This window comes from Manacus vitellinus, unplaced genomic scaffold (genome assembly GCF_001715985.3).
Source record: "Manacus vitellinus isolate BGI_N305 unplaced genomic scaffold, ASM171598v3 scaffold_50_pilon, whole genome shotgun sequence".
Classification (NCBI taxonomy): domain Eukaryota; kingdom Metazoa; phylum Chordata; class Aves; order Passeriformes; family Pipridae; genus Manacus; species Manacus vitellinus.
Window position 1 is genome coordinate 5,547,098 of NW_021940612.1, and position 26,208 is coordinate 5,573,305.

Genomic DNA, 26,208 nt, shown 5'->3' on the forward strand with positions numbered 1-26,208 from the left:
CCAAGGACAAATGTTCTGTACTTCATGCATGTTGAATAGAAAGGTTGATGGATAAAGTTAGTGTTTTTATTTTAAAATCTAACTCCTTGGAAATAAAATCTACTTAAGGCAGCCCGTACTTGGTGAGTAAAGCTGCTTTTACATTGGTGATCTTGGCCAGAAACTCTGTAAGCATTCAGTCTATGTTCTAAAACCGCAGTTCCCTAAAACTTCCCTCCCGACAAGAGATAAACAGCACATCTCGGTAAACCGTACAGAAAACACACAGGTAACCTCTAGCAGAGAACGTAAGGGAGATGGTAAAAGGAAAGAGAGGGAACGTCTGACACAGGAAAAAAACCAACCAACCAACCAAAAAAAAACCACCAAAACGCTTCGAGTCTGCTTCCAGTTCAGCAAACTGCCGGAACGAGACCCGCGCCGGGCGCTCCGCGCCGACCTCGCCCCGACCCCGTGCCCCGACCCGCACCGGGCGGGCATCGGCCGGCACCGGAGCCCGGCCTGGACTGGGCACCGCAGGGGCGGCGCCGCGCCCCCGCCGGCAGCGGCTCACAGAAACACAGATCGGGTAAAGCTGGAAGGAACCACTGCGGGTCATCTGGCCCAACCTCCCTGCTCAAGCAGGGTCATTCCACAGCACATGGCACAGGACTGCGTCCAGACGGTTCTTGGACATCTCCAGCGAGGGAGACTCCACAACCTCTCTGGGTAATCTGTTCAGTGCTCAGTCACCTGCACAGTAGGGAAGTTCTTCCTCGTGTCTAGGTGAAACTTCTTGTGCATCAGTTGCTGCCCGTTGCCTCTTGTCCTGTTGCCTGGCACCACCGAACAGAACCTAGCTGGATCCTCTTGTCCCTCCCCGTTTAGATATTTTACACAGAGTTCGCAACAGACCCGGAGACTGAAGCCCCGCACTCGCTGAGCGGCTGAGCAGGAGCACTCGCCCCCTGGCGGCCTCCGCACGCCCTCAGGCCCCTTACCAGCCCTCCTCCCGCCGCCTCCCGCACCACCGCGGCCTCAGGGAGCCCGGGCCGACACCGAATGGGGTGGGGCCGACACGGAATGGGGTGGAGCCGCCACTGCTCCCCCCACCCCGCGGCCGCAGCAGGCGCTGACACCGGCGCTGATCACCGGCGCTGATCACCGGCGCGCCCGCCGCTCTTGCCCGCCCGCCCGCTCACGTGTGCGGCTGCGCGGGACGCTGGGGCCTGGCCGCGGGGGTGGTGGCGGCGGCCGTGGGTCTGCGCGTGTGCGGCGGCGCAGGCGGGCGGCGCAGGCGGGCGCGTCCGGCCGGCGGCGGAGCGGCACACGGGGGTGAGGCCCGGGGAGGGCGCGGGTGGGGGCGCAGGCAGAACCAGACCGCGGAGGGACGGAGAGAGGGAGTCAGTCCGCGCGGCGGTGCCGGTGCCCGGGCGGCGGCGCGCTGGCCCTTCCCCTGCGGCCGGGCAGAGGAGCCGTGCGGCCGGGCGGCAGTTCACGGTGCCCACGGTGAGCTGCGCGGTGCTGGCAGCGGCCAGAGTTCGGAGGACCTGCGGGACGAGGAGAGCCCGGGAGGCCTAAATGTCCTGAAATCCAGTGGGGAATTTAATTTAACTTATTTTAATTGTTTTCCCACGTATTTCCTCATCCCAGCCTGCTGAGCCTGGCAGTCCCTGCGGTCTCTTGAGAGCTGATGCCATCCTGACGCCCCTGGCGGGGAGCTGGGGCGAGGGGACCCCTGGGCTGGTGTTCAAAGGCCTTTCGATGCCCCCGCTCCCCCTTTGCTTGTGTTAATTCCCCATGCCCGGCCGGTCTCCTACCACGGAGGCCTTTGTTCAAAGCTTCCGTGGCGGCTGTGATGAAGCTGTTCAGAGCTTACCTTGTTCCCACTTGTCTCTTGCGAGGCACATGAGGTGAGTTCAGCGTTGCTGGTGTCTCACAGGCAGGCTGATCGGGAAGGCATGAAATTCCTCGGGGCTGCCCCGCATGCTGGGAGGTTGAGAAAGCACAAAACCAGTTCGAAATAACTGATCGGCGGACTTTAAGACCTATGTTTCACTCTGAAGTTGCTTAACATTCGTGCAGTAATTTTGATACTGCTTTCTGCTGAAGAAATCAGAGGAAATAAACCCTTTTTCACAAATTCGTTTGAATACACTTCATATGAATAACACTCGCTTGTGATCAGTTTTACAGTTCCCTCTTTTTAATTCATTTTGCAGAACAATAGGAGGATGTATAGTTTAATAGCATAAAAGAACAAAAAAATCCCTGTGATATCTGCATCTGTTGTAAGGGAGGACTTCTTTATGCTTCCCATTTTATTTCTAATTTGACAGTACACTATGTGGCTCTGTACAGCTGATGTTTTGGTGTCCTTAGGTTTTGACGTTTCACAGCCCACAAGCTAGTTGTAGAGAAATGATGAATAAGGAAATGATTTTTTAAAATATTCTTCTATTAATAAGGTTGGATTTGTTGGTTTTATGTGACAGTAGTTGTTTAAATAAAATCCGGTTAGTAAGTATCTCTTTCTCACCTAATTCTTGAAAAAAGATATTCCCGTGAAGCACTTTCTCTAATTTGTGCAAATGTATGGTGTCTCTGGTAGGGATTTAAAGGTGCAGCATCATGGTTATGAAAGCTTCAGTAGAAGATGATGATTCAGGATGGGAACTCGGTATGCCTGACAAGATGGAAAAGAGTAATACAAGCTGGATAGATATAACCCAGGATTTCGAAGAAGCTTGTAGAGGTGAGTTGTATTCCTTGTGTTCTCAGAAAACTTGGAATCCCTTGGAGTACCAGGCATAGTGATTTGAGGTCTTCTAGTCTATAGTTTGACCCAGATTCAAGCCTCAGATGAATGAGCTACATTGATTCTGTGTTAACTGTGAGGATAGAAATGCCAGAACCACCCCACCTTGCTCCTTTTTCCAGATTACATAAATATCTTTTTAATTCACTTTTTGTCTTACACATTTTCTCACCTGCTTTTTTTCCTTTGCAAAGATTTCTTCTTGTCTCTTCTGCCAAATGGAAATATCATTCATGCATGCGGAATCAAGACTTTTTTCTTTCCTGTATATTTTTGGATCTATAGGGTCCAAGAATTCATTTAATTCATCTTGTCATCTCTGAAGCAAGGCTGAGTTTCTGAAATGATGTAATGCATCCCAGTAACAGAGAAATAGTTGCTTGCATTTAAACAGTGCCTTTATTGTTGTTAGATGCTACTGCTAGTTTACAGTTCTTCAACTGATTTTATGATGACATTAGTGAAAAATAAATATAAAACTGCAGCTTACCACGTGCATTGTTACATGATGATAAACACAATTTCTGTATGCCATCAGATAATTTCCGTATATTACTTATATCTGTATACTTATCAAATGTATCTAAAGACTTCTTTAAAAGTAATGAGGAAAAGCAAGCCTTTCAGTAGTCTCCCCTGGAAAAGATTAAGACACCTGCTCAAAGGAGCACAGGAAACGGCTCATACTGCTATTTCATAGAATAATCATCATAGAATGATTTGGGTTTGAAGGGACCATCTTGTTACAAATCCCCTGCCATGTACAGGAGCATCGCCTACCAGAACATCCAGCCTCATCTTAAATGCTTGCAGGGATGGGGCATTCACAACTTTTCTGGGCAAGCTGTTCCAATACCTCACCACTCTCACAGTGAAGAATTTCTTCAAATATCTAAAACTCTTTTAGTTTAAGAGCATTCCCCCTTGTCCTATCACTGCATGCCCTTGTAAAAAGTCCCTTCAGCTCTCTTGTAGCCCTCTTTCAGGTACTGGAAGGCTGTTAGAACGTCTCCCTGGAGCTGTCTTTTCTCCAGGCTGAGCAGCCCCAGTTCTTTCAGCCTGTCTTCATAGGAAAGGTGCTCCAGCCCTCAAGTCATTTTTGTTATTCTCATCTGAAGTCACTCAACAGGTCCCTGGTGTTCTGTGCTGGGGACCCCAGACCTAGACGCAGCACTCCAGGGGCGGTCTCACGAGAGCAGAGCAGAGGGGCAGAATCATTTCCCTCTACCTGCTGGCCATGCTGCTTTTGATGCAGCCCAGGATATCAGGTTTCTGGACTGCAACTGCACAGGGTGTTTAGTAATTCTAAACTCTCTTTTAACTATTAGAATAACAGAGAGAAATGAGGGTAGACTCTGAACCACTGGGTTTCTTATAGTCTTTCAGTCTTGAAAGTGCTTTGTAAGTAGAAGCAAACGAGGGTCAAATGGAAATGTCTGATCTGCTTCCCAAACCTTGTTTCTTAGCATCAGAGGGTTTGGTGAGTGACAAGACTATGCTGGAAAAGTTATGCTATCAGGATGATTGTAACTGTTTATTCTGTCCTGTTCCTTTATAGAACTGAAGTTAGGAGAACTGCTTCATGACAAGCTGTAAGTATGCACGGGGGATAGTTTTCATTTTTAGGTAGGATCAGTCCAAGTATGTTAATATTTCCTGATAACTAATCTTTTTAAACTTCAAATAAAATATTTGAAGTATTCAGAGTATCATTTTCCCTCAGCAGTATGTATAAGCTGCACATGTATGAATGCTGAACAATTCTCGTGGTGTCAGTATAACATGACATTTTCAATGAATTAATATATTTTAGAAGTTCATTGCACATCTTATGATCAGTGCTGATGACACTACTGAACCTGCTGAACTATTTTATGTGGATGTGCTTTTATAAAAAAAATGCCAGAAAGACTTTAATACTTTTAAGTTGGTTGCCTCAGATGTCATTATCAAGTTTAGTATGAACAATCCATATGCTTTAATGTAACTTAAATGACATGCTAAAACAGAAAGTGAGAACTCTACAGATTGAGAAAAAGTATATTTCAAAAAAAGGCATGTGCAAAAGGCTTGCTGAATTCATTAAAGAAAAGATTAAGTTGTTTAGCCACACAAATCTATTTACTTGCATAAAGCAAAAAGTGCTTATTTGAGACTAATAGCTCAGAAAACAGAAGCACACTATTAAATCAAAACCTGTTCAAAAGTATGTGCAAGGATGTCACCATGCTCTGTAGAATTAAAGCACATTTTCAGGTTTAATTTTATACATAACAGCATTTCAGACCAAATCCACTTCACAGAATTTAAGTGTGCCACATGCAATAACCTTTTTATATTATAAAGACTGGTGCAGCAGTTCTGATAAATGTCATATGCACCAGAAGCGAGACACTGTACCCCTTCTTCTATAATTGTCTTTATTTGATGTGGTTCTTCTGCAAGCTCCTATGCCCTGACTGCAAGTTCAATATACTGCTGAATATGCTAGCCTGTGCCAGATATATATTGTCATTAGTTTGTGGGGGACGTATCTTATTTGGTTTTTTGGATGTGGTGTAATAAAGAACAGCTTGTTCAGTTAATACTAGTTTATTGTGTTAGGTGATCTTTAAAAAGGTGCTGTCATTATGAGGTGTATAGAAACAAGTATGCATAGATGTAGTAGTGGGATATTTAGCTCAGGAGTGGTTTTCAGCTTTAAAGAAAGACAAATAGTTTTCTTCTACTTTCAGCCATCTGTTTTCCTACTGACTTGTTGAGAGATCCTCAAGTTGTGATGATCTGAAGATCAATACTAAAGTTCACATACTTTATTGTCTGTGGTCAGAATCTAGTGTACTCAGTTTGTCATCATATGCTTTTACATTAGTTTTTGAAGACTGTTTTGTATAAAACAGTTACATTCAGCATGTTTTTTTTTTAATCTGTGTTCTTAGTTTTGGTCTCTTTGAAGCCATGTCTGCCATTGAAATGATGGATCCCAAGATGGATGCTGGTATGATTGGAAACCAGGTTAACAGAAAGGTTCTTAACTTTGAGCAAGCTATTAAGGTTCGTGTGAATTTCCTAGTTTTGCATACCCTGTCTGTGAAAATATGATACAGTTTTATGAAATTACAGTTAAGCACAATTCAGTATAATTAATGTTTTCAATCTTTACTTGTTATTTTTTTTATTACCCAAAATTAAAATAAAAAAAAGTAAGAAATAGCTTGTGATGTTTACTTTTTCTTTTTTTAATTTTGTTTCCTGCATTATCATGATGCTAACTCTTCAGTGAAAAGTACTGTGAAATTGTTGTGTATTGATACCTCAAGTAAATATATTTTAGAAATGGTTTTGCAAGTCACCCTATGCATTCCCAAAATGTGTCTTTCATGTGAAGATGTATTTGTTAGCCCCTATTTAGCTGAATGGAAGCCAGCTTCCTTACAAAAGTCAGAATTAACACTTCATATATTATCAGTTTATTAGCATTGAACACAAGCTGAGTAATTTGACAACATTGACAGTAATGATTAACTTTTGATTTATGGTCAAGATAAATTGGGTTAGGGCAGATTGAAAGACTTTCTGTTATTTTGGAAAAAAAAATGCACTCAAAGGCAAAAGTATTTTTTATGGTGGACTTTGTTTCAAATGGACTAAGAGAACTTAGAATGTATGCAGGATTGTATGCACTGGACAAATAAAATGATCAGATACAGCTGCAGCCTTTTTGGTCCTGACAGTAAAACTGTACAAGTGTTTGCAGTTTAAAAAGCAGTTTTCAAAGAATTGGTCCTGCATATTATCCCTTGTTCAATCTTTATTATGATTATACATACTATTTTGTGATTTTAGTGTTGACAGTTAACTGGTTTTAACCTTCTATTGTCTACTTATAAGTCAGAAATGGTACTTTAGCATTCTCTTTGAGTAGCTTTATGTTTGTTCAGTGTTTAACACAATGATAGGAAGGCAAAGTTTTTCAGAATTTGAGACATTGTGAAGCTGATCAGTAAAGCTAGTGACATACAATTACTCTGAAATCTTAAGAAAATTTTAATTTTTGGCTGTACAAATAAGTTGTATTTTGCCTATATACTTCCACAGTGTTTAGGGTTTTTTCCTTGTTTTTTTAAGGATGGCACCATTAAAATAAAGGATCTCACTTCACCTGAGCTGGTAGGAATAATGGATACATGTTTTTGTTGTTTGGTAAGCATTTCTCTGTTCTTCAAATTAGGTGGTTAGGCTTAGAAAATATATGCATTTTATTTTAATTTCCACTTAGTTATTTGCATTGGCTATTATAAAAGGCATAATATTGATTTCTTGTTGTTTTACTATAGGAAATATGAATAATTTTAAATTATTTAAAAAAAGGTTTTACAGTTTCTTGTTTTATGACTGTGTGTTATCCTATTGCCTGCTGTGTTTTGGTGTTTGACTGTGTTGGAAGCCGAGTGTGCAGTAACTTGTAGCACTTTGTTGCTCCTTTCTGTACAGCCATAATTGGCTGAGCTTACAGGGGCATTTTGAAAAAAGAAAATAAATCCATTTAGAAAAAACAAGTAAAGTATCACTTACTTGCTAATTGTGAATTTTTTCCCTAGGTATGTGTTTTAATTACCTCAGTAAATGATACTAATTTTCAGTTACTCTTTAAAATTATATCCATAACATTACTTTGTTTTTTAAAACATTTCAAATTAGTTTAGTCCAAAAGACATCTAAGGATGACTGTACATCTGATATGGTGTAATGTAATTTGTCTTCTGCCCCTAGCCCCCAAAGTGCACTTTTTTTGAAAAGGGACAGTGATCATATTAAAAATATGGTCCTACTTTAGAAATTTAAATTTAAATTTAGATTACAGAAGCTTTCCCTGTAGCTTAAAGCAATGTGAAAGTAGAGAGGGGGGATTGTGAAAGAAGCTCTAACTCACAGAAGAGAGAGAACATGCAGAATATTAGTGAGTTGTTTCATAGCCACTTGCATTTCTTCATTCAGTATTTGTATAGAAAAAGCTTTTAAATCTGATGGTCTCTTGACTTAATGTCATGTCTAGATTGCAGAGATTAGACCTGAACTTTATTGAACACTAGAATTTTAGGCTTGTTATAGGCTTTAGTAACTTCTTATCTGCCACAGCCATCAGATGGATAAAGGTTGAAACACCTTCACTTGCCCTTTTTTGGTAGATGGAAAGTTACCATAGTAAGGAGTTCTTTAATGAGTCTTTGAAGCACAGTAAGACGGAAAAAGAATGGATCTATAAAAATGAGGATTTGACTGTCATGAGTAAAACACCTAATTTTCTTTTCTCTAGATAACATGGTTAGAAGGACATTCCTTGGCACAGACAGTATTCACTTGCCTTTATATTCATAATCCAGACTTCATAGAAGATCCTGCTATGAAGGCTTTTGCTCTTGGGATCCTAAAAATCTGTGATATTGCCAGAGAAAAGGTTAACAAAGCAGCTGTTTTTGAGGAGGTATGTGTTTTAGTATCTCCTATGGTTAAGTATATAAACAGTCTGGTAGGATGTCACTTGATGAAAATATGAAAGGCATATTGGTATTAAGGATTTATGCAGAAAATAGTTACCTCAAGCTGGATTTGGGCAAGAAAGTCACCCAAGCCATTGAGTATATTCAGTTGCATAGAATAAAACTGGACATTTATACTTGACGGAGTTAAACAAAAACACACCCTGTGCACACACCCACCCATCCCCCCAAAAAAGAAAAACCAACAAAAGACCCAAAACCCAAGAGGAAAACAACCCACCAAAACCCAAAACAAACAAAAAGACAATCCCAAATCCTAACCTGATAATGTAGCTACAATTTTTTATATTTCACTACGTATTTTCCTTGATTTTTTTTTTAGGAAGATTTTCAGTCAATGACTTACGGATTTAAAATGGCCAACAGTGTGACAGATCTTAGAGTTACAGGTACAGTTTGTGCTTTCTGCGTATCTGTCCATCAGTCGCTTTCTCTTCTGAGCATCTGATTACTTTCAGCCACACCTGATGAATTGGTATGAGTCTCAGCTGTTAAGTTTTTCTATTAGTCATGTGGAAATTGCTGAGTAGGTGAAAAGAGATCAAATTATTTTTCCTTGAAGAAAAGATTCAGCTAATTGTTACGAGAAAAAGAAGTGCTTTTAGATACAATGACAAAGTGACTGGGCATGAGCTCATCATGAGATGGATACAGGTGACTGTAAAGTGCACTGCTTGAATTCTGCTTTTTTGCCTTACAATTTGTTGTCTTCAAAACAGGTTGCTTTAGAATAAAGTGCATTCTAGTAGTTCTACAACTATAAATATGTATGTTATTAGGTACATAATATGTATTTTAGTCTTTTGATGCACCTTTTTTCATACCTACATTAGTTTGCTATTGATTTATTTTTGAGAAATTTGTGAACACTTTAGCTTTGAATCAGTTGGTCTGTACTCTGATTTTTCAGTTGTTGCATGACATCCCTACCCATCCCTACAAGAATATTTTTTGTCTAGTCTCTAGCTAATGTAAAGCACTCCTAAACTTGACTTTCCCCTCAAAACTTTTTTCCTCTGGGTGATGTAGGTGTGCCTGGGAGTGCTTCTCAGCTTTTAATTCTTCTGTCTCTTTTTCCAGGTATGCTGAAAGATGTAGAAGAGGACATGCAAAGACGAGTGAAGGTATTGTTTTCACATTCGCCTTGTCAATTATATTTCAAGTGTACTTAACATAGGTTTGGGAGAGGGAGTTGGATTATGAGGAATGCAGGAGGTTTGTGTCATTAAATGGTGGGGTTTTTGAAGAACTGCCATAATAGTTTGTGTAACATGCTTTTAGTGTGACTTTTAGCTAAAGATAGGGAAGTCTTCGGACTTCTCTGTACTCTTTAGTAGTTGCTTCACTAGTAGAAGGTGGAATCATGATGTAGAAGATAACACTGGGCTGGGGCACAGAAAGGATGAATGTAACTTCTGGTTTCTAGGCAGATATATTATGTAATGTTAAAGAAGTTATGTAATTTTCCTTTACCACAGTTTACACTATAAAATGTTCATGCACTTTCCTTGCTTATTTGCAGAGTTTACTGAGATACATCTCATTACTGTAGGAGAGTCATTCAAATACCTGGACTATATATTAAGGAATTTTGAACTTGAGAACTGATTTTTGGCTTATTTAACAGATGGACGTTCTGGAGAGGGTAAAGGAATTTTATCAGTAGGTTGCCTTTGCTATTCTTGATAAATTATTTGAAATTTCTTTACCTTCTAGAGCACTCGAAGTCGACAAGGAGAAGAGAGAGATCCAGAAGTTGAACTTGAAGTAATTAATTGTTTGCTTTTTTCCCTGGATTTCTTGGATGTAAAGGGGAAATCTAAATGTGATATAACCACACCCCTGCATATAAAAAGCAGCCTGGGGAGTGTGATCAACCAGTAACATGTGGAAGAGCCGGCAAACAGAGCAGGGCACATTAGCCAGGGCATGCTGAGGCAGTTGGTGTGACAGTTCATGCAGGGAGGGCAGGAGTCCTCTGGGCAGTTTTGGGTGCTACAATATAAAAAGGTTATAAAGCTCTTAGGAAGCATCCAAAGGAGGGCAGTGAAGATGGTGAAGGGCCTTGAGGGGAAGCCGTATGAGAAGCAGCTGAGGTCACTTAGTCTGCTCAGCCTGGAGAAGAGGAGACTGAGGGGAGACCTCATTGCAGTCTACAACTTCCTTGTGAGGGGAAGAGGAGGGGCAGGCACTGATCTCTTCTCCATAGTGGTCAGTGACAGGACCTGAGGGAATGGCCTGAAGCTGGGTCAGGGAAGTTTTGGCTGGATATTAGGAAATGACTTTTCATGCAGAGGGTACTTGGGTACTGCAACAAGCTCCTTAGGGAAGTCACAGCACCGAGTCTGACAGAGTTCAAGAAGTGTTTGGACAACATTCAGACGTGGTGTCATTCTTTGGGTGGTCCTGTGCAGGGCCAGGAGTTGGGCTGGCTGATACTTGCAGGTCCCTTTCAATTCAATATATTCTATGATTCTAGATTTAATGCCTATTGCTTAGTAATTAGCAGTATAATTTTATTACAGCATCAACAATGTTTAGCTGTGTTCAGCAGAGTCAAGTTTACCCGGGTACTGCTGACTGTTCTAATAGCATTTACAAAAAAAGAGGTATGTTCATTTGGTGTTTCTGTGTTCACATTGTGATCTTGTGAAGTATCATTTTCGTGAAGATCAGGCAATTATTCTCTAGATTAAGGAGATTTGAATTGATGTGGGTGCAGGTAAAGTGTTTAAAAAGGCCTTATGGCGGCAAACATTCAGTTTTTGTTCAAACACAGGGAAGGCTAGTAGCTGACGTTATTATGGCCTTGCAGAAAGACAGAGTATTCATTATAAAACACTTAAAAATATTTATGGATTTCAAATTATGCTTTTCACACACATGAACAAAACTTTTCTTACTTGATTTCAGTCCCCTCCTATGGAGTTACCTGACATTGAAGTGTTTTGCCCATCTCTAAAGAACTATTAGCTTTTCCTTGCATGCGATACTGAATTTGTACCCAGACATCTTTGGTCTGAGAAGAGGAATTAAAATAGCATTCCATGAAATTTGCCTATTTTTTTGAATATATGATTTCCTTATTGCTGAAAGGGGAAGGAACTTCCCGAGTTAAGGCAAAGGGATAGAATCACGTACTCCCAAAGAGTAGTCTTTCACATAGTGAATACAAGACTTCCAGTTGTAATTATTGTAAAGTCTTATACAGTATTGAATGTATGTATAGATATGTAAAATAGAAAGAATGTTATTGCACAGAAATGTTGGATTTATTGTTCAGAATTGGTTGTATAAGAACATCAGAACCCTAATATTCTTTTTTCTTATACTAGCATTAGTTATATAGTCAAAATATATTGGTTCATAATGTGAATAATTGTTTCCTGCCTTTCAGATGAGTGCAGTTGTGGAAGCTCAGAAACTAATGACTCAGGCAGCTGACTTGCTTTCTGCTATCCACAATTCATTGCATCATGGTATGCAGGCACAGAATGATACCACTAAAGGAGGTATGTATCAAATTATACCATTTTTCCTTTCTTAAATATGCTCTCTTCATAAATGTAAATATCTTTGTGTATTTAAAAGAAGTTAAAATCACTGTTTACTTTGAAATAATAACACTCATTATACAAGTTGTTACACATTTGCATTCTTTGATTTTAATTTTATTTCACTAAATGGTGGTTCTCCTGAAAGCAATACTGTCAATTCATAGCCAGAGATAATGTGAACTTTTGGTTAAGTGCATTGCACTTCAAATCGGTGCATATGTTATTTTAAAATAGGGAACAGCACCTCACTGTTTCTACAGGTATGTGTGGAGGGTTGAGGGTTTTTTTAAAATAGTAATCAGTGTCTTAATTGGGTAGTTAGAGTCTCTGTAAGTTAATTCACAGATAAAAACTTCATTTTGGCCAGTTGAATTATTTGTATTATACTTGCAAGTTTGAAGTAAGTTCTGAAAACATGGCTTATATGCACCTTTTCTCTGTCTCTATCCCCTTCTCCTTCATTAGATCATCCTATTATGATGGGCTTTGAACCCCTGGTTAATCAGAGATTGCTGCCCCCAACTTTTCCTCGATATGCAAAAATAATTAAAAGGGAAGAAATGGTCAGTTATTTTTCCAAACTAATAGACCGAATAAGAACTGTATGTGAAGTAGTCAACTTAACTAATTTGCACTGTATACTGGTAAGCATTAATATTTCTTATTTATTGCCAAACATAAGATCTGAAAATGTAACTTGCAAAAAATCATTTCATATATGCATGGTGTTGCTCACTGGAGAGAAAACTGAACGCTGTATATGTATTTGGTGTTTCTCGTAGTGTACAATTCCAAAGTTTACTGTCTTTCCTGATATTTAATATTTTTCTTTTTTTGACAAAGACCTTTTCTCCTCTGAAACCTCTCACTTTTCCTGTAATTTATGAGGTAATTATACATGTTAGTGGTAGAGGCCAAGCAAGTTTCTTTGGTTGAAGAGCTGCATTTATAGCATCAGATTATAATTCTTTGCTATATGCCTGATTTTTTCAGATTGATTAAGCATACTCTGCGAATGTGCTTACAACATGAGAGCACTTAATACACACTTGTTTAAGTGTGTAATTTCCTAGATAGGCATAAAGTTAAGCACCTGCTTATGTTTTTTCTTGAGTAAGTGATGTTACTCTCAGTTACTGCCTACAATTATGAGAAGACACTTGAATGCTTGAAATATTTTTTACTATACATGTGGTCACTGACTGAGAAAACAGACACAGTTAAATCAGTTCAAAGATCAAAAAAGATCTTTTGTCTTCCTATTTCCCATTAAATTAATTAAAGCAGTGTTTGCATGAAGCATGTGGTATCAGTTAAACATTACAGTTTGTTCAATACCTGGTTTGGTCATGTCAAGATCTTAAAGGTTTCACAGTGTTTTTTTCTGTACTATAATCATCTTTCCAGTTGTTACATTTGAAAATTCAGAAACCTTTTTGTTCTGTTAAATAACATGTAATTGCAGAAAAAAATGGATTTTATCTTCATAATCTGTTCTGTTCAAATTATTCATGGTCACTTTCTTACAAGTTGTATAAGCTATGTTATGTTTGCATGTACTTTATACAAAATAGAGGTGTATCTACACAGTTACGTATGTGTGTTTATAAGAGATGCAAATGTGTGTGTGTGTATAATAATGTCACTCTGTGTTTATATATACATAGCTAAATTGACATATTAACATGAATTGTCTTTTTTTTTCCTAAATATAAATTAGGACTTCTTCTGTGAGTTTAGTGAGCAATCACCATGTGTTCTTTCAAGATCCCTGTTACAGGCAAGTCCTAATCTATGTCTTTGAATAAAATACTTTTGGATTCATTATAAATATGGATTTTCTGGTGATGTTTAAGTATTAGGTATTATGGAAGGAATCCTTTGTTGTGAGGATGATGAAGAGTTGGAACAGGTTGTCTAAAGAAGTTGTGGATACCCCATCAAGTGTTCAGGGCCAGGAAGGTGTCCCTGCCCATGGCAGAGGAGTTGGAACTAGGTGATATTTAAGGTCCCTTCCAATGCAAAGCATTCTCTGATTGTATACATGGAGGCTTATGATCTGATCTAATATTTTAAAACATTTTTAAATACTGTTGCTTAGATCATTTTAACACATGCTAATTTAAAACAGAAAGTGTTAAAATTTTTCACTGCCATAATGCTGTGCCTGTACACACATTTTTATGCTGTTCTCCGTATGCTGTCTTAGTTTGGGGCTAGTGTTTGTATTCATCACTGTTTGGACAGAATTTAATGTATAGATGGCCTCTATTGCTACAACAGTAAACCTGATGGCTAGTGCAGAACTTCTCACTGCTTTACTTACCTTAAAAGTGCATTCCTCAGTTCTGAATAAATAATTCCTTATAAGAGGTTTTGATTATAGTAGGGTGTCCCTTGATGTCAGAACTTCTTTACATTTGATCCCTGTTAAGCCATGTATAGAGCCAGTGGAATATAACTATTGGCAAGTAGAATGCGTTCATAGTGTGTGTGTTCTGCCTTTCTGCCACGTGAGTTCGTGCAGTCCTTGTGGATGCAGAGATTTATCTCCAACTGCTGAAGAACCATGTAAGAAAGGGGCACAGCGCTTGTGGAGGGAAGTTAAATAAGGATCAGACATGACCAATGAAAGCAGTAGTATCCATTGGGGTAGAAGAAAGTCTGCAGTAGTCTGTAGATTTGTTTTTATCTGCCTCCAGAGAAGGCACATAATCTATTTCATGCCAATCTTCAGAAATATCTGTCTGATTTATCATCTTCAAAGTGGAAGAAATAAAATAATTTTGCGTGCATTGTGTTATGCAAGTAGCAGAGCTGTATTTTTTGTCCTGGGAATACCATAAAAGTGTCAGATCTCAATATGCCTCTATTTCTGAGTCTGTAGCCTTGGACCTAGTTGAACCATTTCAATTCTAAAAGGAATCTTACAAGTTTCTTATATATAATATATACTGTAAGAGCTTTCTATTAGTAATTCCTAGTGCATTACTTTTGACTTAAAATATATTCCTAAAAACACATTTTTACTTTCAGACAACTTTCCTAGTAGATAATAAGAAGGTGTTTGGCACTCACCTCATGCAAGACATGGTGAAAGATGCTTTAAGGTCTTTTGTCAGTCCTCCAGTCCTTTCTCCAAAGTAAGTGAATCTTGAGTTTACGCATTTGTTTACATCTCTGTTGAAAAAATATTTCTGCTTACAAGAGCAAGGACAAATGCACAAAAAAATATTAATTTTTTGTTTAGTGATTATGTATGAAGGAGTCAGTTGCTGTTGCTGCAACTAGTGCTGTTCCTTTTTTAATTTTGTACTACTTAGACTGGTGACATTTATAAAAATATGTCTGTACACGGATATTTCTCTTTTAGATGTTGTCTTTATAATAATCACCAGGCGAAGGACTACATTGATTCCTTTGTGACACATTGTGTTCGGGTAAGTGATCGTTCCAGTTACAGCATGTTTATGTGTATATGAGCACCTTGAAGATTTGCATACATTTGAACATGAGACCAATTAATTTAGACACTTGACATGATGGCAAAATTGCAGAAGTTGACTATTTTAAAATGGTAACACTTTTTAAAAAGCCAGTCTAGTTATTGATGCTTTTTTCCTGTGTTCTTCTTCTAGATTTTTATTTAACATTTTACTTTGTTAAAAATCTGCACCTTCTACCTCTTTACAAGGTAGTTTCATGTAACAAAACAAATGCATAGCATGTGTAAAAACAAAGTTATTTTTACCTTCTCTCAAATTTAATTTTTTTAAAAAATTGTTTTAAAAGATTCAGTTGTTGAATATGGCACAGTAAAAATCTCAAGAAAATCACAGAATTATTTAGGTTGGAAAAGACCTCTTAAGATCATAGAGTCTAACCCAGCACTGCCAAGTCCACCACTAAACCATGTCACTAAGTGCCATTGACCACCTAGGCGCATGGATTTAGGCATAAGAAATATCTCATTTACACCAGGCATTTTGTTCTGATCACATTCCTAAAGGATGCTCACTCAATCTCACGTTGACTTGTGTACAGAGATATGGGTTCTTGCATCCCTCCAGAGACCTTGCTTTCCTGCTGCTTGCGCTCTGTAGGGAGCGTTAAGTAACACACCTCCTGATACAGATATATAGAGCAGGTGTCTAAGTAGACATCATAGTACTCCTCCTTTACTTTCAAAGTTGTGTTGATAATTTAAAATGATGCTTTGCTTCTTTCAGCCATTCTGTAGTTTGATTCAAATCCATGGACACAATAGAGCTCGTCAGAGAGATAAACTGGGTCACATTCTTGAGGAATTTGCCACCCTACAGGATGAGGTAATGTCCTAGGCAGCAGGCCAGCAAAGTTTCTTTCCAGATATATTCCTACTGGAGTGAAGCATGTGGTATTAGATCCTAGCTGCATGAAGCAAGTCCTCTTTAGGACAAGGATTCCTAAAATTTAGCCCAAGAAATCAGTAGGATTTCTGTTAGATCTGTTAACAAAAACATTACATTTTTTGAGATTAACTTTGTCCAGTACGTAGACTTCAGGGAAACCTGTTGTGATGTAATCTGATGGTAACTCCACTGCTTTTAGTCTCTATTCTGCTTGTGACTGTCAGTCTGGAAGATATAACCAGGGGGAGATAGACAAGCCATGCTGACAATATACCTTTGAAAATTTAGCCTTATAGCTATGTCAGGTGTAAACTGCAAAAGTAAAAAATAACCCTTCAAAATACGTGCTCTGACTGATTTTGAACATTTCTGAAGAATGAGAAGGGAATCATGAGTTAAAAATATATTTTCACTTGCTGGAAATCTTTTTCCAGTAGCGAGAGTCATAAAATAATAAAATATTTCCCAAGATATGCACAGTAAGAACAATTGAGGACCTTGGAGGTGGGGATGAAATTTTGTGTGCTCCAGCTTTTCTCAAGATAGTTTGATTGAGTTTGTTACAGTACCGCAGCTGAGACACTGTTTTTTCGTTTTGTAGCCAGTTACATGAATTGTTCTGTTCAGGACTACTGTTAATGTTCCAACTGTGGGAGACTTTATGTCTTCCATACAATTCTTAAGACAAAATTGGTCTTAGCAATATTTTAGTTAATCTGATGGGACACAAAGTGTTTCTTGCATGTCAAGCTTACAAATAAATTTAATGTTTCAATGCAGCTAGGCTAAAAAAAAAAAGAGAGAAGTAATTATTGCCAATATAGAAAAATAAACAACAGTGTGTAATGGGTTCAGTGCTCACATGACTGCTAATGATCTAGATACCAATACTTTAAAAATTTGAAATTTAAAATACCTAATGTTCTTGCTACACTGCTATTTGAATATTGTTATTCTGTGCAGCAGAATTTAATTATGTGAATATCTTTCCAGTTTTCTGACAGTTCTAGACTATAGAAGTGGCAGTATCTGTAAAGGCATATTTCAGTCTTGTAATCTGGAGCATGACTTTACTGACCCAAGTTGTATTCACATTTTGTTAGGATTTTATTTCTGGCAGAACCTGGATATTGTTTCAGTCAAATGTTCTTCCTCCCCGTCTGTTACCTTGCTGTCTTTTTATTGATAGGCAGAGAAAGTAGATGCAGCGCTTCATAGTATGTTACTGAAGCAGGAACCACAAAGACAACATTTGGCTTGCTTGGGCACCTGGGTCCTATATCATAACCTTCGTATTATGATACAGTATCTTCTCAGTGGCTTTGAGTTGGAACTTTACAGTATGCATGAATATTACTACATATATTGGTAAGAAGATTCTTTATTGGCAGCTGTTCAAGGAGGGATGCTCCCACAGAGCTATAATTGCAAATATTTGACGGAGGGACTCCAAATATGATTTTATAATCTCAGGGTTGCTCAACACTGTTTGGTTTTTCTATTTATAATATTACAGAAGGAGAAAAAAATGTTGTTAGTCTCTTTCCTAGGCTTACTAAGTAGTGTATTTTTTTTCCTGAAATAGTAATTGACTCTCTCTTTAGCTTTTTAAAACAGTGTCTTGTATAGACAATGAATGAAAAATATGTTGACTTTTGGCAGACAGGAGAAAAGCGATTTCTTTTATTCTTTTATGTTGTTAAAGTACCAAGATCACTAGTCTTGTTGATCTCTAGTATTTTTGAGAAGGTCTCCAGTTTTAAGTTATGACTGTAATTTGAAAATTGACTAGTTAGTTAACATCTTATTCTGTGAATATATTTGAAGAGACATCTGCCTTTAGTGAAAATGATTGCAGTACATGGAGACAAAATACTTTTTACTTTTCCACTTTCATTCACATTAATTATTTGTCATAGTTGATTGTTTGGTCTGAAAGATAAATTATTTTCAGATGGTTCATTTTTGAATTAGCATTAAAAATCTGATGATGAACCTTCCTCTGCTAAAGTGTTTCTATACTTTGGTGGTTTGTTTTTTGCTCTAATTTGTTTGAGTTTCTTTTTTTTTTTTTCTGTAAAGCTACCGAAAGAATCCTTTGTAAGCTGCAAACCTTCTTATCGAGAGATTAAAATAGTTGAAATTACATAAACTTCAGTGCATTTCATTATGTTTCTATGTTGTTTCAGTAGTGGATTAAGTATTAAATGAGAACATTAATACTAGTTACCAGAAGATGGCAATATTCTTTAGGTAATACCTCAATAAGTAATGCCAAATTTTTTGTGAGACAATATTTGTTATACCTGCTTGTATTTCCCTTTTAATAAAATCCCTTTTAATTGGAATTGTCATGTCAGCTGCTTTATCTCTTTAATGTAAGCGAAGAACAAAAAGTAGAAGAAATTTCAGAGGGGAAATATGCAAATGAAACTCAAATTTCTCAGTATTTTTTCTTCTGAATTGTGACTTCTTATGAACTATTACTTATTTTTCATTGTGCTCCAAATCTGTATTTTTTTCTACTCTCTTTTTCCCCCCTTATTCCTTTTGAAGTCAATCAAGATATTTATTGAATCAGCTTCCACTATTGCTCTTAAAGATGTATCTTAAATCTGAAAGAATTGCATGTGGATGTTGTGCTTCTGTGGGCTTGGCCTCTTTATGTAATAATTCATGGCTTTTTAATGCCTGAAAAAAAATCAGTAATAATCTTGTTTCTTGAAATAATGCATAACAAAAGTAGAAAAGGTATTAACATAGTAGTTTTTTAAAAAATTCTTCATTTGCTGGGAGAAGGAAGAGTTCTAGAAAAATTTGATCTTAAATAGGTTTTGAAATAATAAGAAGCTTAGACTTCACTTTGTAAATATGTAAGAAACTTGTATACTTTGAGCTGTCTGTGGTAGAATGTGTACGAAGTCTTGTTTAAAATAGAAAAAGACACAAACCAGAATAGGAAGGTAGACTGATCTGTTGATTTCAGCCATGCAAAACAAAGAGTTTTAATTGCCCGTGAAACCTGTCCTTTACTAGGACACATGCTTTACATCTTGGAGGAAATGACTTGGCATTGAGCAGGTGTATGTGCATTATGAGTACATTCTGCAGTGCAATATGTAACACTCCATACCATTTTCACTCTAGGTACCTGTCAGAGTTCCTCTATGCCTGGTTGATGTCAACACTGAGCCGCGCTGACAGCGCTCAAATGACAGAGGAAAGAATAATGGAGGAGCAACAGAAAGGACGTAGTAGTAAGAAAACAAAGAAAAAGAAGAAAGGTACTTAGGTCTAGAGTGTAACTCAAAGACTTTTTTTTTTTCCCCTTTTATGCAGCCATGTAGAATTAAAATTAAAAATTTACAGATTCAGCACTGATATGAGTAGAAAAGATGTCCTAAAGTTTAAAGGCTGAATGTAAAACTTTTTTAGTTAAGAAGTCAGTTGTTGCATAAAAATTTCCTATTTGTTTTCTTTTAAATAGGTCTTTCAGAAAAACCCAACTCACTCATATTTACAGCTTCATCAGTTGTGTTAATGTGATGGATCATGTGAAATGTAATTAACAGTTCCAGAGCTATTACCTTTGAGAAATACTTCCTTTCTACCTTCTATAATTCCTGCAGTATTGTGCTTTTTTTGACTGTAGCTAGATTCAAACACTAAATTTTCAGTGTATTTCTGTAATTTCTATTTGACTTCAGAAGGTCCTAAAGCATGTTTCTTAATTTTACAGCAGTGAGTTGCCCATTCTTTTCCTTGCTTTCTTTCCGAGGGGAGCAAACAATGGGTTATGAACAGCTCAGGATCATATCCACTGAATTCCCTTGTCTCTAGAAATGCAGAAAATTACTACTGTACTTTATTAAGTTAGTGCCAAATGTTGGGCAGTTTGGCAGTAGTTAAGCACTGGAAGCAAAAAGGAAACCTACAAGAACATTATCAGGATAAAGTTTGTCTTATTAGGATAAAAATATGCTTTAACCTTTTAGTCTTTAGAAGTCAAAAGAAATCAATGAACTAAGCAAACAGACCTCTCAGCTAGAGACTGTAAGTTCGAGGCTGTTTGGTGTTGTATAGTGTCATACAAAAACCATTGACCAGTTTATTTCACTGACAGTAGTATGGTGTTCATGTTAAGTATATCTTGAGGTATTTTGTGTAATTAGGAGCCAGGTGAGCAAAAATGCATGTCCATGCTTTGGATGCTTCAGTTATTTTAAAATATAGTTGAGAGTTTTGCCACTTTCTGGAGACTTGGAAAAACTGTTTTGATCTGAAATTAATATATTGAACTAAACTGAACTAAAATTGAACTGAACTTTTTATGTGAAATTTGCAGTTCGTCCTCTCAGCAGGGAGATCACCATGAGTCAGGCATACCAAAATATGTGCGCTGGGATGTACAAGGTAACTTATATTCTGTTTGTTAAAATTTTTTTGTAACAGGGATCATGTATGCATTGCATGCCTTTGTTTTTAGTGGGCCTGGAAATTAGGTTCAAGTTTATAATTTGATATGGTAAATTCTCCACTGCTTTTTTGTCCTTCCAGTTATAGCTAAATCATAACTTTGATCTTGCTCGCAGCAAAATATGACATAAAGCTAACACTTCTTACTGTATTTATCCTTTCCTTGTAGACAATGATCGCATTTGATATGGATGGCAAAGTAAGAAAACCTAAGTTTGAACTGGATAGTGAACAAGTTCGATATGAGCACAGGTTTGCTCCATTCAACAGTGTTATAACGCCACCCCCAGTGCACTACCTGCAATTTAAAGTGAGTTATCTTAAAACGTGGTGCTGTCCATGCTTTTATAGAAGTCATTTACTCACCTGCTTTAGACATTGTTGTCATTGTAAAAAGAGCTTTAATGTCCTAAAGTTCATACTAAAGCTAAGTCCAAATGGCAAGGAGTTCTAGCTTGGTTATGTGCAAGGAAGATACATTGCTTTGAATTCTTACTAAACTTAGATGCTTAGATTTTTTAAAATTGGTCTGATGTGGCAGTCTGAGATGCTGGTGTTGGTTTGCATGAAAATAAAATCTCTTGGAAGTCCATTGACAGACTTTTTGGCTGTGGTTAATTATAGCAGCATGTTTTTATTAGTGCAGCAAGCAAATGGAAAAACTGAAAGTAATATTGAGTGTTGGAAGGGACCAGTGGAGGCTTGTTTTGTCCAGTCTCCTCCCTGAAGTACCATAATAGATCACATTAGCTCTATCTTTGTCTGAAAAAATCAAAGGTTGAACATTTTCTAACTTTTTTGATTAACCTGATGCAGTTACTTTTTCTGTTCCATTAAGTCTTTGGATAACCTGATTGAGGGCTGTACTATTCTCCTTTTTTCCTAATGTTCAGTCTGAATTACCCAAACCACAAACTATGGCTTCTCATGTTATATTGTCTACCATTATTAACAAGGAGCCTTTGCCTTCTGGCAACTTTATAACTGTCTTTCAGGTAGTTGTAGGCTGCAATTAAGATGACCCATTAGCATCCTTTTTGCCTAACTGAGAAAGTCCAGGTCCATTGATCTCTCCTTGTGGCTCATATGCTGCAATCCCCCAGCCACCTCCATATCTCAATGTCTTTCTTGAACTGAGTGGATCCAGCCCCAGATGCAGCATTTCAAATATTACAACACAAATATGGAGTATAGGATGATAACCTTCCTTGATCTGCTGGCCATACTCCTGCTTGTTTATTCCTATACAAGGCTTGTTTGATTTGTAATAAGAGCACCTTGTTGGCTTGTATTCAAGTTGGTGTTTGCAATAACCCTGCTGCTCACCCACCTGGTTATTAGCCTCTATTATTTGGGGGGTTAGTTTGAACTGAAACAGTGCTATTTTGTATGCCAGTCACTCTTCCCAGTTTAATGTTATGAACAGCTGTAGTCGAAATTAAGACTATCATGACTTCCTCCTTGTCACTGAAGTTTGGTGGGGTTTTTTTATCCCTAGTCAAAAAAAGAAAAAGTTTAAAGAATTAAAATTACATAAAATGAAGTTTTGAACAGCTTCAGCACTTTGCTTGTGGTAACCTTGATTTGAGTAAACAATATAATATACTTTTTTTTTCTCCTATTTTTTTCCTGTAATTTCATACCCTGCTGCATGGCACTATTAAAGCAAATGAATGACAAGTTGTTGAAGAGAAAGATTTTTTTTTTTTTATAAATAATATAAGAACTTCATTGCATTTTGTAGCACTAGAAAGTAGTCACTGAGCACTGCATTGCTGCTTGGATTCTGCCATTTCATATAAATGTTTTCAACTTCAGTTTTTATTCTTAAAATAGTATTTAGTTGATGTAAGTTTTCTTGAATATAGTAATTTGCTTTCATTTCAGGTGATGAAAATAAAATTTTCTGGCAACTGATTTTAATATATATTTATATATTTCTATAACACACTAGGAAATGTCTGATTTAAATAAGTATAGCCCACCTCCCCAGTCATCAGATCTCTACATGGCAGCTAGCAAACACTACCAGCAAGCTAAAATGATTCTTGAGAATATTCCGAATCCAGACAATGAGGTAAGACTGAAATACTGAGAAAAGGAGCATTTGCTCAAACTAGTGTTTGTTTTCAGCTCGATCTGCTTGAGATCCAAAATGTACTTCATCAAAATGCTGAACAAAGCTGAGTGCTTTGATTAAAGAGTGGACAGAGAAGAATGGTGGCATCTTGCACAGTGATCTGTTTCAGTACATCAGACAATATAATCAAGGTTGTGCCCACTGCTCCCAAAGCTCTCTTTGCTGAGGATCTTAGACGCTGGATAGCAACATATTTCCTTCTTCCATATTGACTTCTAACCCCTTTCTAATAGCTGTTTTAACTGATACATGCCCACCCCACTTATCTGGAATCTACTAATTCAGATAGACTCCTGAAAGGTGGGAAAAATAGGTTTGAATATCATCAGGATGAAAAGAGCATTGAGTGTCACATGTGTTCCCTGGAGCAGTGTTCTCAGCACTGAGCTGTAAATATGGATAAGAATTTTTCCATCTTTGTCCATAGCCTAAAAGCTTAAGTGTCTGTGACTGTATTTTGGAGGAAGGAGGATGCTTTTTCTGTCACATCTGAGCAGGTTAAGAATAGTTACAGGATTAGATCCTCCTGAGCATTTAGGAATCAATTCCTGTTCTCTGGATCCTGATGGTATTCACACATAAGCTGTCTACTTGTGGCTAACCAAGATAGTTCAGAGGTAGTTTTGAGGATGTCGAGAGCACTTCCATGCAAAAAGCCACCAGTTTCATACTTGAGTTTACCATTCTCGGGGTGCTGTAATGTTTAAGATAGATGCCTAGAGTCTATCTATACCTTACTTGTGAGAGTGTTACAAAACCTGCCATAGTTGCCGTTTTTATGTTCCAGAATTTTTAAAGCAGTGGTTTCTATGATTTGTTGAATTTAATAAAAAGTGACTGAAAATAAATGCACCTTTCATTAAATTTAATTATTCTGGTTCTTTGCTTATTCCAGCAAATCCAAAACACTGTGATATCTGTTAAATTGGTCTTGTAAGAGAAATGCTGTAGTGTTAGAGTATATAAACATTAGAGTATTATCTTTGAAATAGTTTGAAATTGGTCATATGCTTTCAGTTGAAGACTTCTTGCTGTTTTGTGTTTAGGTCAGTCGAATTCTAAAAGTTGCAAAACCCAATATTGTGGTCATGAAGCTGCTGGCAGGAGGCCACAAGAAAGACTCTAAGGTAAGTAAAATATAGTATTATATACATTAGGGTTGAACTCAATGATCTTTTCCAACCTGAATGATCCTGTGATTCTATGCGAAGCCACCATAGCTCTCTTGGGAGCCAAATGAACAGATTCAAGCCATAGTTACTCTTAACTGTTAAAAGAACAGGGAAAAGAAACTTAATTCATTTTCCCCTTGGAAATAGTTTGTTGTAGTTATTTAAATATGGAAAACTCGCATCTCTAAATGTTTTGAGGAAAAAAAAATGGGAAAAGCATGTGGGACAATACAGAAAAATATGGATATTCTTCAAGAGCAGGAACAAGTATCCCGTGTATCAGCAGCTTGTGTGAACAAAATCGTGAGAGTGCTGGCTGTCAGGATTAGTGAGTGCCACTGCATGGGTCAAGGCACAGAAGGATGAAGGAACACACCTAAGAGGCACACCAGCATTCTAAAACTTTGTGGCCATCACTGCTGAATAATGATTGACATATCCAGAAATGGGTTGGAGTATTTTTCAGATAATAATTTAAAGAGCTAGGACTATTTGTTTTTCAATCTTCTGCTGTTAGGTTTTTTTTTCTGTCTGCAGGGTATTCTCATTATGAGTATCAAATGCAGTAGTACTGGTGTGTGATGTTTAAATCTTTTCTTTCTAGGTTCCTCCAGAATTTGATTTTTCTCCTCATAAATACTTCCCAGTTGTGAAGCTTGTTTGAAGGACAAGAAATTATTGTTAGGATACCTGAAGATACCTGTGTAGCAGATACCAGCCGTAAGAGGGATTATCTAGGCTTACACTCAGACTGCAAGGGACCTCCAGGATACAAGTACTGTTATGTGGAATATGTGTAGTCTGCTGCCTTCATCTGATCTGACAACTGCTGTTTGAAAGTGGTTTGTATAAAGTTTAATGCATTTTATGTGTGAAGCTGATTTTAATCAACTGTATTGTTGAAGAATGCCATACTTTAATTGATTTTATTACAGAGTTAATCATAATTTTTATTAATGTGATCTGAGAGAAAATGGTGGCTTAGGGACTGAATAAAAATCATGCAAAATTCTCCATTCAGTAAAGTCACTTAGAGAGATTGTGAGTTTCCGTATTTTTGTCTAAATTGTATCAAAATTGCTCACTTTGCAAGTAGAGAGAACGGTTTTATTTTTTCCCCACATCCTGCAAACTAAAACAATCTTTACAGAAATCAAGGGCAGATGAAAACTATGCATTTAGCTCCTACTGCACTGAATTCAGTGATTTTTGTTTTACCAAAGTCAGTTTTCTCAGAGGTGTTTTGTCTGAAATGTAGAAGAAGCCTTTGAAGACAGTGAGAAACGGAGTGATTCCTAGTTGGAGTTTGTTCCTTTGTCTTTATTCTCACGGTACTGGAGACTCTGCCCAGCAAACACTGCCACAGTCACTAGCAATAGCACCAGATATTGAGGGGTATTTTTACTCTGCAATCTGCAACTTTGTTTCAATCATGCTACTTGCCTTGGAAAGGAGGGATTGCTACTTTGTTACATCACTCAGTTCTTAAATTACCTTTTTTCCCCACTTTGACTCTAGTGGGGCTGCTAGATCCTACTGTGTTCTGTAGTGATAGACAGAGATAGATACCAAAACAGGAGAGGCCCCAAACCTCCCCTTTCCTTCCTAGAATAGTTCTGCCTCCTGTGCTTTCAGAAATAACAGAGGTAAGCTGTTGTGTTGAGCAACCTCCTACTGCAAGAGGGGAAAAAATGTTCAGAAAGGTGACTTGTTCTTTGATAAACCCCCTACTAAAGGCCAAACCATACTTAGGCTATATAAGCAAATCCTTTGTTGGACAGGACAATTCTTATTTTGGTGTAAAATTACTTCCTCTGTAGGGCTGAGCTTTTAATTCCTTCTTGACCATGCAAGACCCTTTTCTGTGTTTGCTCTATCACCTAATTTTACTGTAGAGTAATATCACTGCAGCTGCATATCCTGAGCAGCAGCACTGCTGAGGCAGAGCTTGAAAAGAATGAGGAACCTCTGAAGTGGAACACCCACTTCTCTGCCAGCAATTTGCAGCTTCTTGAAATAAGCAGAAGTACTGCCCTGAAGACATGATTTTCCCAATTTCTCTGCTAAGGAGATTGCATATCACATTACTTGTTTGCTTATCATCATGGTTAATA

The 26,208-nt window shown here is 37.8% G+C and overlaps 1 protein-coding gene across 4 annotated transcripts; it reads left to right on the forward strand.

Moving 5' to 3' along the window:
- Positions 1 to 1,785: 1,785 nt before the first annotated feature.
- Positions 1,786 to 25,123, forward strand: NAA35 (N(alpha)-acetyltransferase 35, NatC auxiliary subunit). 4 transcript variants are annotated; one of them, XM_018080944.2, is made up of 23 exons: positions 1,787 to 1,892; positions 2,591 to 2,734; positions 4,356 to 4,389; positions 5,737 to 5,851; positions 6,926 to 7,000; positions 8,115 to 8,282; positions 8,681 to 8,747; positions 9,439 to 9,482; positions 10,075 to 10,125; positions 10,884 to 10,967; positions 11,756 to 11,870; positions 12,381 to 12,559; positions 13,636 to 13,695; positions 14,952 to 15,058; positions 15,289 to 15,355; positions 16,145 to 16,243; positions 17,496 to 17,674; positions 19,454 to 19,590; positions 20,652 to 20,719; positions 20,952 to 21,092; positions 22,737 to 22,859; positions 23,969 to 24,049; positions 24,699 to 24,758. In XM_018080944.2, the coding sequence occupies exons 2-23, from the start codon at positions 2,611 to 2,613 to the stop codon at positions 24,756 to 24,758; spliced, it is 2,178 nt and encodes a 725-aa protein (XP_017936433.1). In that variant the 5' UTR covers positions 1,787 to 1,892; positions 2,591 to 2,610. The 4 variants fall into 4 exon arrangements, with proteins under 4 accessions (XP_017936435.1, XP_017936433.1, XP_008932443.1 ...); XM_018080946.2 differs by lacking the exon at positions 10,884 to 10,967 and having other exon boundaries at positions 1,786 to 1,892; positions 24,699 to 25,123; XM_008934195.2 differs by lacking the exon at positions 1,787 to 1,892 and having other exon boundaries at positions 2,592 to 2,734; positions 24,699 to 25,123.
- Positions 25,124 to 26,208: the final 1,085 nt, after the last annotated feature.

What these genes read in the sequence shown, in the direction of transcription:
- NAA35 (XM_018080944.2), top strand. Translation starts at nt 2,611, where the DNA reads ATGGTTATGAAAGCTTCAGTAGAAGATGATGATTCAGGATGGGAACTC. An exon ending in ATACATGTTTTTGTTGTTTG is followed by an intron (nt 7,001 to 8,114) that starts GTAAGCATTTCT and finishes TCTTTTCTCTAG; the next exon opens with ATAACATGGTTAGAAGGACA. An exon ending in AAGCAGCTGTTTTTGAGGAG is followed by an intron (nt 8,283 to 8,680) that starts GTATGTGTTTTA and finishes TTTTTTTTTTAG; the next exon opens with GAAGATTTTCAGTCAATGAC.